The sequence below is a fragment of the Lycorma delicatula genome, chromosome 7 (assembly GCF_047948215.1).
Source record: "Lycorma delicatula isolate Av1 chromosome 7, ASM4794821v1, whole genome shotgun sequence".
Classification (NCBI taxonomy): domain Eukaryota; kingdom Metazoa; phylum Arthropoda; class Insecta; order Hemiptera; family Fulgoridae; genus Lycorma; species Lycorma delicatula.
Window position 1 is genome coordinate 2,526,429 of NC_134461.1, and position 16,682 is coordinate 2,543,110.

Consider the following 16,682-nt stretch of genomic DNA (forward strand, 5'->3'; position numbering starts at 1 on the left):
TCGAGCATAATACGGCGTATGGCGACGCTTGAATTGGGGGGAAGCTTTCGAGTACGGTCGTCACTATATTGAACCCTTACGCCTGGGGCAGATAAATTTGCACCATTCCCGGGCGGCCACCAATGAAGCCATGAGAATCCTTGAGGATATTACCTAGAGGTCCTCTTGATCCAGGAGCTGTACACGGTCGGCGATAGGGTGGTCGGCTTCCACGGGGCTGATGTTATTCATTCTCGTGGGGAACGGCCGCTCTCTGCGATCGTAGTCGGCTCGGTCTCGTTGGGTGTCTTCTGGATGCATCAGTTTTCTGACGACCAATTCACCATCGTGCGAGTCACGAGGGGTACGCTTGATGTTGGACTGGTGTCAAAATACTTCCAACTTGGATGTAATGTCGATGACTTGTTGGCGAAGTTGGGGCGGATTCTGGACAGTCTCCCGGGCAAGAGTGCTGGTTGCTCTGGACGCTAATGCCAAGTCTTCCGCCTGGGGTTCACCGCTCACCGACTCCAGAGGCGCTAGTCTCGCACAGTTCGTTGAAGCCAAGAACCTCTACTTGCTTAACGAGCCAGAACAACCGCCAACTTTCTCTTTCGAACTGGGGGAAAGTTACATCGACATCACCTTGGTGACGGCCGATCTCCTTAAGTGTACAGGTAGTTGGACTGGCTGGCCTCGAGGCCAGTGTGAGTGACCATAGACTTATAACCTATGAGATCGCTTACGGTGGTGGTCCAAGACCTCCAGATTCAGGTCGCTATAACCTAAGAGGCCTAGATCAGGACAGGCTGCGGCTGCCTTTCAGGAGTTGGAATGGCGCATGGAGCGCAGGGAGGAGGTGGAATTTATAGCTGAACAATTCGGCCGGGCCATCAAGACTGGCTGCGATGCCAGTCTTGATTGCCAGATGATTGGTGGCCTCAGCTAATGGACTGACCCTTAGGTAGTGGCCAGTCCACTGATCGGAGAGTGTCTGGAGCTGTCATGACCGCTGCTTCCAGAGAACAGTCTGTTAAACGCAGGCAGAAAACGGGAAAAAAGTAGTGTTCCTCTGACCTTAGCATGCTGTGTGCAGGAGTTAGGTCTGCTAGGAGAAGATACCAGCGTCGCCCCTTAACGGGGATTATCGTATATGACGTGCGTTCTGAGGATCTACCGGTGCGCCCGTAATGAGTACATTCATATCATCAAGGAAGCCAAACTCAGTTTTGGTAAGACTCCATGCGCGAGTTGTAGCGCAACACTTGGCAGCTAGCGAAATCATGTTACCGGCCAAAAAGCCATTGCATGTGCAGTTCAGTGTTCGATGCGGTTTGTCAGCAAACTTTAACATCTGTGGTTACTTACCAGGCGTTTCTGGATACTCTGGGGGTTGCTTTCCGACTTGTTGGAAGGTGGCTTTGGTGAGGGTGCTCTTAAAATCACAAAAGGATGTGAGGTCAACAGTTAAAGACCCACCAGCCTCTTGCCGGTGATCAGCAAGTTTGAAAGACTGCTTGTGGAACGGCTCTGGGAAAACATCGATATGAATTCGCTTCTAAATCAAGACCAGTATTGGCTTCATGAAAGGAGTTGGCACCGAGGATTGCATCTAAAATGCTCTTGCCGAGGTGGAAAGTGCCAACTGTAAATATGTTTTGGCAATTTTTATTAACATAGGGGCAGCATTTCCTTCTCTGTGTTGGAGTTCTGCCCTCTATGAGTTGCAATGCCATAATGTTCCCATAGCCTTGCAGGCCATGGTACGTGATTAGTTGTCTGATATATGGTTCTGTTTAAGGATGTGCACCTAGTTGTGGAAAAGTCCGTCACCAGGGAAAGCCCGCAGAGCTCCATTCTCGGACCCTTGCTGTGGAACCTGGCATTCGACGGATTTTTGGGACTGACATTTCTGGAAGGGGTCACAACCCAGGCTTTCGCCGATGACTGTCTCCTGTTAGTTCGTAGTAACTCACAACCGCAGCTGGAAGACCGAGCGCAGGCGGATTTGTCAACCGCAGAGGGCTGGATGGACATTCAAAATTTAAAGATTTCCATGCCCAAGACGAAGTTTATGTTTCTCAAGGGTGCAGACAGGCAAATTATCATACAGTCGTAATCCCCATATTAAGTATAAAGGCTGTGTAATCAGCCGAGTTCGAGTTCATAAGTACCTTGGTGTTTTGTTTGATGACAAGTTGCTGTTTAGCAACTACATTAGGCAAGTAGCGGTGGACACCATCTCTGTGATGTACAAGCTTAGGAGGATTGCTCAAAAGGTTACGGGCAATCGGGTTGTCATTTGTACATGGTGTACTGAGGTGTCTTTGAAAGTATGCAGCATCCGCTTGGGCACATTGGAAAGAAATCTAGCCCTTATTCAAAATTTAAGGAGTGTCCAGCACAGAGCCTTAATTGTATGCAATGGTGTTTTTAAAGCAACCTTCTACGAGGCTACCACTATATTGGGAAAGGCTCTCCCAATCAATTTAGTGGTGAAAGTTCAAGCGGCCATGTGGAAACTGCAAAGAGGCAGGGTGGCCGAGGTATTTGGAATGCGGTTTCAAGCCAGGCTTGTACCAGAGTGGAATGGTGATCTCAATGCACCGATTCTAAATTTCAAGCAGTTGCCCATCTCTCGCCTGTGGAGGAGGCTATAGCCTCAATGGAAGCATGGCAGCAAGAATGGCACGCCACGACTAAGGGGAGGTCCTTGTATAGATTTATACAGGATCTGGGAGGATGGTACGCCTCTCCATTGTTTTTAAGAGCAACAGGAGCCCAAGTGCTCTCAAACCATGTCAATTTAAACCAATATTTGTTTCGGTTTCGCCTGGCAGCTGATGAGCTTTGTGTCTGCAGGGAGGTCCAGTCGAAGAAACACATGTTGTTTGACTGGACCAATACATGTTGCCCAGCTCTTGGTGGGGCCAGAACTCAGGCCACCCTGGAACTTAGAGGTCAAGGGGAAAATTGGCCACTCACAAGCAACGAGCCAATGTGGCATTGTCGGATCATGTGAGAATTCCTTGATACGGTTGCTTTGTTCAACCAACATCAGTAGTTTGCCTAAGTGAAAAGACTTCTACCGTGCTGTTGTAGGAAACTAATTGAGAGATATAGCTGGCTACCAGCCAGATTAAAGCTCCAAGCGCTTAATGGTGGACAGGTACTTACTGGCATTCAGCAGCCTAGGTATGGCAGCAGATTGCTGTCTTTGATGAAATAAATTTAATTATTGATAGTCATATATGTTTTAGAAGTTGACGGGGTGCGCCCCTACCCATTTTAGTGATGTATGACAAGTGGGCAGTGGGACACGCAAGCAAGTGGTGGGTGGTGCCATGCTTATTCCGCTTACGCTTTTAGGTTAGTTCTAGGAGCTAGTTAGGACACTGGTTGCTAAACTGTATCGAGGCTCAGTAGCCGTTTGTGGCACAAACATTCAGTCTTATGCTTTTGGGTGACCAACCGAATGGGGTGGTGGCAGGAGAAATGTCAAGCAAACCAAATACTTTAATGAAGATAAAGATTATGTAATTCCAAAATTCTGTTAAGAAAAATTAGAAAATATTGAATTTCAAAATAATTTAGAAATTTTAAATACAATTTTGGAAGAACTTTGTGCGTAATTTTTCAGTGCCAGGAGCTAACGCCACTTGGTTTCAATTTCCTCGTGCAAAAATAAATAAAGTTAAAGAACAATATTGTATTGGCAATATTGCCTGGAGCAGTAAGGTGAGCATGTTTTTCCAAAAAGCTATTGACCAGAATATTGTAGTAAATAAAAATGATATGCTAAAATTTATTAATTTACTGTGTGAAAATTTAGAAGAAAGATTTCCAAAAGATGAGGTATAAGATTGGATAACCTTTTTTTGTAACAGCTTTGTCATCATGCGATTTTGGTTGTGAAATATCAGACACTGATATGGATTATCACAAACTGTGCTCCATTATGTTGTAGTACAATAAATTTTGACAATGGAGTGGTTCCAAAATTGTGTCAACATGTGATAAAAGAATGAAGCTAAGCAAGGTAAACAGTACTAACATAGAAACTATAGTGATCTTAGCAGATAAGTTAATAATAATTATTTTAATAACAAGAATTTCAATCAATTGTTTAAAATTTATATATATTTATTTATTTATATTTTAATTATCTAACTATTTAAGTGATTATTATTTTTTTTTTAATCATAGAATTTATTAATAATAAACAATAGTGAGTTAATTACCTACAGTTGAAAAAAATTAAAACCAGATTATTTTTTTACAAGGTAAATCATTAAACTTTTCCAGTTTTTTTCATTCAAATGTCTTAACCACTTAATGCCGATTTTAAATGTATTTAATTTTAAAATTATAATTACAATTTTAAATTATATCTAATTCAGCTGTGGACACCACAGAGCTGTGTGTTAAGTGGTTAATAGGTATTTGTTACACAGTAATATATATTAGACTGCTTTTTGTTTATCATTTTTTTTATGTTGTATGCAAAAAAATGTTTAATTGCTCAACAAAGATTTTTTTATTTTTGAAGAACAGCACACAAAAAAAAAAATACACACACAGGTCACTAAAAATTAGAGGGAACACTGCTGTCAAGTATTTTCATAAGAAAAACCTGCCAATGAATATTGTGTATCATGGCAAAAAGAAGAATCTTAAAAACAAAAACTTAAACTAAGAGAAAGTAATTGATGCTTTATATTCTGACCATATGTGATTATTATAATAAAACGAATTAATAGCTGCTGATGCATATAACGTTTGACAGTATGTCTTTATTAGTAAATTCCTTTTTAGCATTTCTAATGATATCTAGCTATTAAAGAATAAAAAGATTGTACTTCATTAAATGTTGTAGCATTTAATTTATCTCTTTTTTTACAGGAAAGAATAGTTATTCAGAATGATGAGTGGGTTGTTGTGGTACCATTTTGGGCAGTATGGCCGTATGAAACAATGGTTTTGCCAAAAAAACATGTCCTTCGCTTTCTAGATTTGAGTGCTATACAGAAAACTGCTCTTGCTGATATTATGAAGAAAATAACCATTAAGTATGATAATTTGTTTCACGTGTCATTTCCATATTCAATGGGATGGCATGGTAAGTTATTATCTCTTTAATTTTCTCTATTTTTTTAATGTTATTATTTATATTAAGATTTTGCAGTGTTATTACAACAAAACCTTTCATAAGGAATATTTTGTTTGTATAGATAAACTGTTTAGGGTAATCCATTACAGTTCCTATAAGCTGGAGTTGGTAATACGTGTTTAAATGGAAATGTTTCTTTTTTGTTGCCTGCACAATTTTTCAAGACTGCACATACAGCACACATTTATGTGCACGTACATTTTTTATTAACACTCAAAAGAACTCATAGGAGTTTTAGAATTTGTTACCATGTAGTAGTTAATTGTTAATTTTGATTTCATCAACACAAGATCAATATAAGTTTGTAAGGGAAATAATCAACTGATGTATTGTAGAAGAATAGTTGAAATTGTATATCGCACTTAACTACATATTATATTATATATTATATTATATTACATATTATATTATATTATATTATATATCATATATTCTTATTCAACAGTTCTTGTTTAATTTATACATACTAGTTAGTACTTTATTTAATATAAACTTGTTGATTTTTTATTTTGAAGCTCACAATTACATATTAATTAATTTCTTGATACTATTATAACAGGACCAGTGTAACAGTCCAGAGTAACAAATTTCTTCCAGTTAAAAAGAAAGAAAGAGAAGATAATAATGAAAAGAAAAATCCAGAAGGAACTAAAAGGGATTCTTTTCTTAGAGTAACAGATCCATTTAACATTCTGTTCTTTGTAGTTTTTAGTTTTCATCATAGTTTTAACTATATTTTGCTAATATTTTAATACCGTAGATAATAATAACAAGAAGCCTCTTGTTGATGTTAATGTGAAAGTGTTTTTCGCCAAAAAAAATCTTTCTAATATAGACATTGGTACCTCTAAAAGCTGTTGTTCAACCAGAAGGGTTACTGGACCATAATAATAACTTACACAAAAATTTAAAGTTGTGGAAAATGAAAATTATATTATGCTTTAACAATTAAAGAGACAGGTTGGGTACTGGTTCTGCAGGCCAGGGGATATAAATAGTGCCAGGGACCAGCAGAGAGAGTCACTATTTCTGCAAGGTTGTATTCAGTGCACCTGTAATAACAGCGATATCAGTAAGTACGTCGTAACTACAAGTGCAGAGTATGTCATGAGTTTACCAGTGTGGACAGTGGGTGAATACAAGAAGTTGTTCAGTGAGTTATTGGTAAACTGTAAAAAATGAAAGTGACAGTATTATATTCATTCATAAAGTGTAGGGTAGTTCTTTTATAAACAGTAAAGTAATAATATTTGCAAAAATTGAATTATAGTGTTATCTAGTGTTATCTTATTAATGTAATGTTAATTTTTAGCAGTCATTAAAACATTTTTAGTAAATTAGACTGTATTGTGGTTTTTATAATTTAATTGTTAATAAATTTTGTCTTTTTATTAGAATTCCAATTTTTTATGTTATATATTATTGTCATTATTATTATTTATTTTATTTTATATGTTTCTAGAATTATAAATTGTATTTGTAAGAAATTGTCATCTTTGTTAGTCTCTCAATATCCTGAGTGAACCATGAACATGTGACAATATCTATTGTAATCAATGCTGTTCTTTATAAATAATTTTATTGAAGAATCAATATTATTAATTTCAGTTGATACTGAAGAAGTTAAAACTTGTATTAATAATATGAAGACTAAACATGCATTGTCCTCGGAAAATTACGAGGGTGATTTTGAAAGTAGCCTCCGTTGTAGCATAACATTAGTAATTGTGTTGGTGACACCACCATTGACACATTGGCATACTCTGAATAAGTGCATTTCCAGTTAGTGGGAGTCAGGTACTTTAACCTGTTTGCTTGTTATAACCTAAAAACATGAGCGCTGCAATAGAAAATCTCATGAAATACGAGGTGCATGCTGTTATAAGATTTTGGGCACATAATGTTTCGGCAGCAGACATCCATTGTCAGTTGTATACTATGTATGGCCCAAATGTTACGAGTGACTGTGTAGTGTGGCAGTAGATCTGATATTTAAAAAATGGAAGAACAAAAATCCATGAAGATGAGAAGAGAGTTGTTAGGCCTTCTGTTGAGAGTGATGATGATCTTGTCAGTGAAATTGACCAAAAAGTGCGTGAAAATTGAAGATTCACCACCTCTGAATTTTTTGAACAATTCCTGAAAATATCTCATATGGTTTTGTAAGAGATTGTCATTGATAAATTAGGCTGCTGGGAGTTCTGTGCTCGGTGAGTTCCAAAAATGCTCACAGAGATCCATTGAACCAAACAAATGGGCTCTGCCTTAGACTTACTTTCACGCTAAGTTGTGGCAGGAGAAAGGTTTTTGAAGAGAATTGTGATTAGGGATGAAATTTGGGTGGTCTATGTGAACGCCAAAACAAAACAACAATCAATAGCCTGGGGCCATACCAGTTCTCCACGCAAGGCAAAGAAAACCCACCAAACTTTGTGAGTGAGGAAGGTTATATCTACAGTTTTTTGGGATGTCAATGGGGTTCTAGTTGATTTTATGGAACATGGTACGACAATTACTTCAGCAGTGTGCCATAAAACTTTGAAGAAATGTAGGCGATTCATTCAGAACAAATGTCACAGTATGCTGTCATCTTGTGGTTTTTTTTTGCATAACAACACTCATCCCCACAGTGTTTGAAGAACTCAACAACTTCGGAATCAATTCCAATGGGACATTTTTGACATCCTCCTTATAGCCTAGACTTGGCGTCGACTGATTTTCATCTCTTCACTCACCTAAAGAAATGGCTTTCATTGCAGTACTCAAATGATGATAACAAACTTCAAAATGCCATGAAAGGTTGGCTAGGTATCCAGGCAGCTGAATTTCACGAAGAAGGTTTTAAATTAGTGAAATGCTACATACAATTCAAGCATAAAAATGTTTGAATTTAAATTGTGACTATGTTGAAAAATAGTTAAAAGCTGTAATTTTACTTTGTATACAGTAAAATATTTTTATCTATGCAGGTGTTTTTATTTATAGCCAAGCGGAAGTTACTTTACGAACCACCCTTGTAATTTATGATTCACAGTATTTCCCAGTTATCCAGATTCTGTTGATATTTCCCCCTTAATTTCTTGAGTTACAAAATATTAGACCATTAGTGCTTCATTTTTAAAAAAAAAAGTTGTGGAAAATCTGTTAATTGATGTAGTTGTGCTGCTAAAACTTTATTCTGCAACAAAATAAGTCATTAGCTAAATATGAAGTTTAGGATTAGGTTCTGACAAAAAAATTTCTCCTGCAATAAATTCAAAAATTATGAGGAAAGATTTTTTATTCATGACAGAAGGGATCCTTTCTTTTTGAAACAACTTCCCTCTTAAATTTTCTACACTCCCCCATGAAAATATTCCAACTACCTCTAATATATTAATATTCATTAATATATTTATATTACAATTCATTCTTTAAAAATACAATTAATTTTAATAATATTAGTAATGTACATAACATTGGCAGTCAAGCTGATCTTAAAAATATCTAACTCTGATTCTTCCTCCTGAAAACTTTGAACTACAGTAACATTAAGAGTTCTCTTATTCAATGCATGAGAAAAAACTGAAAAAGTTTAAATATTTCTGTTCAACTGTGTATGTTTTTCAGAACATGATCTGACAAACAAGAAGCCATTTCTGAGTTAGGTAATTTTGAGTTTGCTGAAGATTTTTGTGGAACTTAACATAAAAATAGGGTAATTTCAATTTTTGTTAAAAAGTGCCTTTTCAATAAAGTTAAAAGTTACTGTACTATATACACATGGAAGAAATTAATTTTGAATGCTCTGCAATTCAGTTCCTTAGTCTAAAATTGATATTAATGTAACTTTCTGCTTCTTTTGAAACTGTTCTACATATAAACTACTGTAAACTAAAATTCTTAATAAACCCAGTGTCATAATGTATGGGGATTTTTTTTAACTTTGTAGGCAGTTCTAATCTTGTAAAAAATTAATTATTAATTAAGGTTGTGGTAACAGGATTAAATGTTTCTATCTCCCAGGCAGTTAGAATTACAAGTACTTCAATTATCTATACTGACAGTACTTAAATTTAACCTAATGATAATTCGGATCATAATTTTCAGATTGCAACAGCACCATTTATTAATGAAAATATGCAATGAAATAATGATTATTTTTTTCTTTTTAAGGATAATTAATAAAAATCTAATCGATTAAAAATCAATTAGAAATTAGAATCAATTAGATGTTTGAGAACCTTATTGCTTAGAAATTAATTGGAAAAGTAATAACAAAATTAGCTTTGAAAATATTAAAAATTTTCTTAATGTTTTTCAAAAGGCCTTGTTTCTAGCTTGCCATTTAATAAAAAAGAACCGGTTTAAACAAAAACTGAAAAACATATGGTGTTGTAAATTGTAGCTATACTAAGAAATGTTCATGAAATTTTTAAATATAATTTGTCTGATTTCCAGAATTATTTGAAAAATTACAAACAAATTTATGCTAAAATAATTTGCTATGTAAAATATTATATTATGGTAAGTTATCTTATTCTAAAACTAAGTGGAGAGTTATCCAAAGTAAGTTTTGTTGATGATCAAGTATTTTGATTTCATTGGTACTTGGGAGGATAAATATCATAGCTTGCTTATTAAATGTTAAAAATAAATATTCAGCGGATAATGTTGAAATTTGTTCCATACTTTAAAAAAAGTTGTGGATGCTATTTTGTTTCTGTTACAGATTTAATTAATAAATCTTTCAACAACAGAGTATTGCCCAGTTGCCATAAGACGTTTGTTGTTATACCTCCCCTTAAGAAGGTTCAGCAGTTAATTTAGAAAATTATGGGCCAGTTTTATTATTGTCCATATTTTCTAAATTATTTGAAAAAAAATTATGAAAAATAGATTTTTTGCATTTCTTGAAAAGCACAACATAGACAAACTTAGCAAGGTTTTAGGAAAAAACATTCTACTGTCATAAATATTTTGCAGTTTTTAGAAAGGTTTTAATTTAGTAGATTACAAAAAGTTCTGTACTCATTTTTTTATGTCAGCAAAGTATTAAATTTACTTTTCCAATCTTCTTTTACTGATTAAAAACAAAGTAGTGGGATATCAAAGGAGTTGCTTACAATTGGTTTTAAGTAATACCTTAACAACCATAAATAACCACTTGAAATTTTTCATCTTTTAATAAGAAACCCTGCTTGCAAATAAATTAAGAATTTTCTCACAGTAATTGTTTTTGTATTCTTCATAATGTATTTTCAATATAGGAAATGTTTTTTTATTTTTTAACTACCTCAGGCCACAGTTTTTTCCAGCTGGCGTTTTATATTTTGGAATGGAATCGGTCTGATTGTTTAATGTTCATATTACTGTCAGGAATTGAAAGACTTACTTTTTTCAAATTTATTTTTTATTATTTTCTGTACTTGAACAATTAATGTGAAAATTAAATATGCAGTACTGGATAATAACAATACATGCACATTAAACATGTTTTCTAATTTCTTTACTGTGAAAACCTAGATTGAAAGATATATCCTCATAACTTAATAAACTACTACTGTATTGTGACAAACATTCAGCATGATTTTGATAATAAATTGTCTAGTGACAACACCTCTTTCTGTTTTTTTTTTTGTGTTCTGAAATATTACTCCATTTAATTATACACTTATTACTAGTGAAAAAAAGCTTAATTAATATTGTATCAAGGAACATTTATTATAGCTGGCCATAAAGTATTTGAGCCACAAATTGTTGGGTACCCCCTTCTCAGTGACATCAATCTGCTGTACACTAGGAAATTCTAAACTACTAATCCATTAATTGGAATCTAGCTAAGTTTATTTATGTGAAATATATTATTTTTTTATTAATACAGAATTTTTAATTACTTTTATTTTTATTTTGTAATTAAATGTGTATTTGTAGATGAATAAATAAAAATTATTTAATATTTCATTCTACTCATTTATTTTTTCATTTTTACTGTTAATTTTTTATTTTTAATTAATGTTTATTCTTAATTAAAGCTTGTTTAATATGTCTTTACTAATATGTTTATTACAGGTGCTCCAACTGGCAGTAAACTTAAAGAAGATATGAAACATTGGGTTTTTCATGGAATTTACTTTCCTCCATTATTACGATCTGCAACTGTTAAAAAATTCATGGTTGGGTAAGCATTTTTGGACAATTTTTATTTTTTTCTTCTTTAGGTTGTTAATCCATTTGCATGGACTAGAGTAATTTGTGAACTTGTGTGAGCCTTCTTCATTTTGACGAATCTCACTCACTGCTATTATATGCACATATAATCTGTCAAATCTACCTCACATGTTTTTTAATGATTATTATATTCTGATTCAGAGCCTCATGAATAATTCAATGAATATAACAGTAGAGATTTAGCATTTAGCATGACAATACTAAATGGAATTATAGGTTATGTTAATAATGATTGAGTGTGGCAAAATAATGATTATATTGTAAAAATATTTACTGATAATATGGGATGAGTGAAGGTGTTTTGAATGACATTGTTGCTTGAAAGTTAATTAATAATTTTGAGTTCAATTTCTAACAACAATTTTCCATTATAGCTCAGCTGTTGAATTATAGTTTGAAAAAAAAAAACAGAAATGTCCATTTTTTCCTGATGAGATGTTTAAAATTTTATTTTATAAACAATCACTTCCTAACACTAATAGTTACTGAACTATTGAAAAATTAGAATGACCAGCATTTTAAATTTACAAACATAAAATTACTATATTAATTTATCCTGTAGAGAATATTAGCAATATTAGCACTGTAGAATATTGGCAAAAGATATGCCAATATTCATAAAAATAGTTAAATCTATTTTAGAGGTATAAATTTATATTTTAAAAATTCAAAATAGTTGTCAGATGGATAAAAATATATTTTTGGGCCTAGGAACTTCTTGTATGATTTTAGCAACACACTACTTAAATATTAATGATATTTTATTTATACTGTAAATAGATTATGTTGAAAATGAGTAGAGAGCATAAAACCCTTAAAACAAAAAAAAAGACAAATATTGAATATTGAGAACATTTAGTTCCAAGAAAAAACTTGTCTTCAGTCATTTGACTGGTTTGATGCAGCTCTCCAAGATTCCCTATCTAGTGCTAGTCGTTTCATTTCAGTATACCCTTTACATCCTACATCCCTAACAATTTGTTTTACATATTCCAAACGTGGCCTGCCTACACAATTTTTCCCTTCTACCAGTCCTTCCAATATTAAAGCGACTATTCCAGGATGCCTTAGTATGTGGCCTATAAGTCTGTCTCTTCTTTTAACTATATTTTTCCAAATGCTTCTTTCTTCATCTATTTGCCGCAATACCTCTTCATTTGTTACTTTATCCACCCGTCTGATTTTTAACATTCTCCTATAGCACCGCATTTCAAAAGCTTCTAATCTTTTCTTCTCAGATACTCCGATTGTCCAAGTTTCACTTCCATATAAAGCGACACTCCAAATATACACTTTCAAAAATCTTTTCCTGACATTTAAATTAATTTTTGATGTAAACAAATTATATTTCTTACTGAAGGCTCGTTTAGCTTGTGCTAGTCGGCATTTTATATTGCTCCTGCTTCGCCATCTTTAGTAATTCTACTTCCCAAATAACAAAATTCTTCTACCTCCATAATCTTTTCTCCTCCTATTTTCACATTCAGCGGTCCATCTTTGTTATTTCTACTACATTTCATTACTTTTGTTTTGTTCTTGTTTATTTTCATGCGATAGTTCTTGCATAGGACTTCATCTATGCCGTTTATTGTTTCTTCTAAATTCTTTTTACTCTCGGCTAGAATTACTATATCATCAGCAAATCGTAGCATCTTTATCTTTTCACCTTGTATTGTTACTCCGAATCTAAATTGTTCTTTAACATCATTAACTGCTAGTTCCATGTAAAGATTAAAAAGTAAAGGTGATAGGGAACATCCTTGTCGGACTCCATTTCTTATTACGGCTTCTTTCTTATGTTCTTCAATTGTTACTGTTGCTGTTTGGTTCCTGTCCATGTTAGCAATTGTTCTTCTATCTCTGTATTTGAACCCTAATTTTTTTAAAATGCTGAACATTTTATTCCAGTCTACGTTATCGAATGCCTTTTCTAGGTCTATAAACGCCAAGTATGTCGGTTTGTTTTTCTTTAATCTTCCTTCTACTATTAATCTGAGGCCTAAAATTGCTTCCCTTGTCCCTATACTTTTCCTGAAACCAAATCGGTCTTCTCCTAACACTTCTTCCACTCTCCTCTCAATTCTTCTGTATAGAATTCTAGTTAAGATTTTTGATGCACGACTAGTTAAAATAATTGTTCTGTATTCTTCACATTTATCTGCCCCTGCTTTCTTTGGTATCATGACTATAACACTTTTTTTGAAGTCTGACGGAAATTCCCCTTTTTCATAAATTATATTTATATTTATATATATATTAATATATATTTATATAAAAAATAAATAGATTCATGACCGAATAAAACTGTACACAAATAACTTATTTTTACCACTTTTTTATTAACTCACTCTTGGACTACGTATGTGAGATTCACGGGACAGAACCTTTCAGTCAAATTTTAAAGCACTTACGGTTAACCGTTCGCTCTGAAATTTTGCTTACAAGTTTGCTCCTGATAACACATTTTAGCAACATTATCAAGTTGCTTAAATGCCCCTAATTTGCTAAATTGTAAAGTGAAAAAAATGCCCCTTTAGCTTAAGCAATCTTGTTTACATGCATATTTTCTTAGTGACAGAAATTTTAAGTGAGATATATATATTAGGGTATACAATTGCTACTAGAAATTCTGTACAGTAGCGACCAAAGTTATCGGAAAGTTTAGTATTTGAAAATCATAGATATCTCACATGGTCAGTCCTAGTGCTCTGAACTGTTTTCAACCCTCTCAATAATTCTTCATCTGATCCCAGTAGTACTCATCAGATGATAATTTTTGCAAGTGCCCCCTGGAACACCGTTCGGAAATTGTGGAGGGGGAGCAATGGGTACCACCATAATATCTCTGCAACTACTCATCGAATTTTCACTATTCAATTGGTGTATATATTAGCAGTTCGAGCGCTAACTGCTTAATGCATCAGGTACACTCTTGACAAAAGGATCTTCATTATCTGGAAATTAAATCATTTAGCCCTATGTTTTGATTGCACTTGCTCACTGTAAAATGTACAGATTCAATATTTCACTAAATACACCCAATCCTGTGCCCCTAGCACAGTTATAAAGTATAAACTTATGAAGACTAAAAAGTAGAAAATAAAAAATACATTAAAAAAAAACTTTTTAAAAACCAGTCTTAAATTAAATGCACTAAAAGTTCAAAAATAATTTTAGAACGGTATCTCATAATGGATTTGACAACAAGCTTTGATTGTGATAAGTAAGATTATGTGAAAGTCTTTCGCATAATCTATATAGATGATTGCTGCCACTGCATCAATTGTTGCTTTTTTACAGCATTAATTTATAGTATCTGAGTCTCATGTCTGGCCACAGTGTGGTTAAGTAGTTACTCCTTCATTTTGGTAGTGATGCAAAACTGTTTATGTTGCAATAAGACATTTTTCTTTGTGTTCGTCTGGAAAACGTTTTGCCATCAATCTAATATACAACTTTCTTTAACCCAGGTTTTCCATTAAAATTTCATAAATCACTCGCTGAATGTGAAATGTTTGGAAATTCATTTAATAATTGTGAAACTGTAACCCCATCAGCTTTCATGAAGTTAATCATTCTTTTTTTAACAAATCATTTGTGATCACAGACAGATCACTGCTACAATTTTCTTCATGCATATTCATTCTGCCTTCTTGAAAAAACATATTTTTTTAACTTAACATTTTTTTTTTTTTGAGTTCATCACCAGGGGAATCAGTTTTAATGATCTTTAGCGACATCCATTTAAGAATATTGATTTATAGCAGACGATTTTTATAATTTGATCAATCAAGTAACTTTAATGTGTTGGCAGTAATGTACAGTAGTGTGCAAATTAATCCAAACACAGATGTTGTTATTTAATAAAATATAACCTTATTTTTTAAAGAAATAATATCTGTACAATTTATGAATATCTAGTAATTAATATGTCCTTTATTCTTAATCAGTTTATTTTTGAGTCATTTTTTGATTATTGATCAAAGGTTTTCAATTGGTTTTAAGTGTGGGCAATTGCCTGGCCACAAGAGTACTTTGTTTTGTTCTTCAAAAACCTTTTCCACTTTTTTGGCAATATGACATGGCATGGCACAAAATCTTGTTGGAACTCTCTGTTGCTTTGTGGGAATTTGTTACAACAACCCCTTTCCTTCAGAATCTTGATATATTCATCACTTTTCAACGTACCATTTACTGAAATTAATGAAAAAGGGCCATCAGATGTGAAACAACCCTAAAAAATTTTTTTACATAAAAACATGACAACAAAAAACATAACATTTTTCCAGTCTTCTTTGGTCTAGTTAGCAGTGCTTTGGCCCACAAGAGCTTTTTTCCCCATTGGTGGTATTAAAAGCTGTTTTTTAGCTGGCCAATGAGCTTTCCATCCAGCTGCAAGAAGTTGGCATCATGTATAACTTGTTACACTGGCTGCTTAAGTCCTCAGCAGATAATTTTGGCTCAAGTTTATTTTTTCTCGCTAATAGCTGATCCTGTGTAGGAGTAGTTTTACGGCCACATTTGGCTTTCCTTTGAGGTGTAAGGGAACCAGTTTTTTTAAATTGTTTTAAAATAGCACTTAATGTCCCTAGCAGAAGTTGTTTATCATTATGTTATACTGATATGTTCAGAAAGAGCTACAATTTTTGAACATTTTCTTAGAGCATATGTTCATTATTATAATACATTCAAAACACAGAACAAAAAATAGGAATAGGAAAATATTACTTTGTAATAAAAAATGAAATAAATTTTCATAAAACATATAACATGAAAATTGCTAAATAACCAAAGACATAGAGAACTTAAAGAATGAGTATGATCAAGCAGTGTAGCCACAACATAGAAATAAACAAAAAATTCCCTGTGTACAGATTAATTTGCACACCATTGTAGATGAGCCAGCATTTAACATAAATAGTGAGGTGAAAAAACACTTAGATACTGTTAACAGTATCAGTAATATTTAATTGTATCATTTTAGTATTTAAAGTAAGATATTAATTAAGGTACATAAAAAAATACACATCATTGATAAAAGATAAAATAAAATTCTTAAGGAGGAGATTTTATCCTTGAAATTCTAGATGCAAGTTATAATTCAACAAACTAAATGCAGTGCTATATAAATTACTAATATCGAAAAAACTGAAAATTAAAATATACCTGATTTAATTTTAGCAATAAGCAGAATAATTGGAGTGATTTATTCACACCAAATAATCAAGATATTGAAAATTAGACTGCAAGTATGTAATAAATATATATCATTTGACCCACCTATTATTTTAGTTTAAAATTCTAAAAAAAAGAGTTAAATTAG

General features: G+C 33.2%; 1 protein-coding gene across 1 annotated transcript in view; it reads left to right on the top strand.

The window, feature by feature from the left end:
- The window catches only part of LOC142327859 (galactose-1-phosphate uridylyltransferase-like), a 36,635-nt gene that overhangs the window by 16,237 nt on the left and 3,716 nt on the right, over positions 1 to 16,682 (top strand). The window contains exons 3-5 of the mRNA XM_075371212.1: positions 3,620 to 3,717; positions 4,882 to 5,098; positions 11,201 to 11,309. Of these exons, the coding sequence (XP_075227327.1) occupies positions 3,620 to 3,717; positions 4,882 to 5,098; positions 11,201 to 11,309 (424 nt within the window). The remainder of the gene's footprint in view (positions 1 to 3,619; positions 3,718 to 4,881; positions 5,099 to 11,200; positions 11,310 to 16,682) is intronic.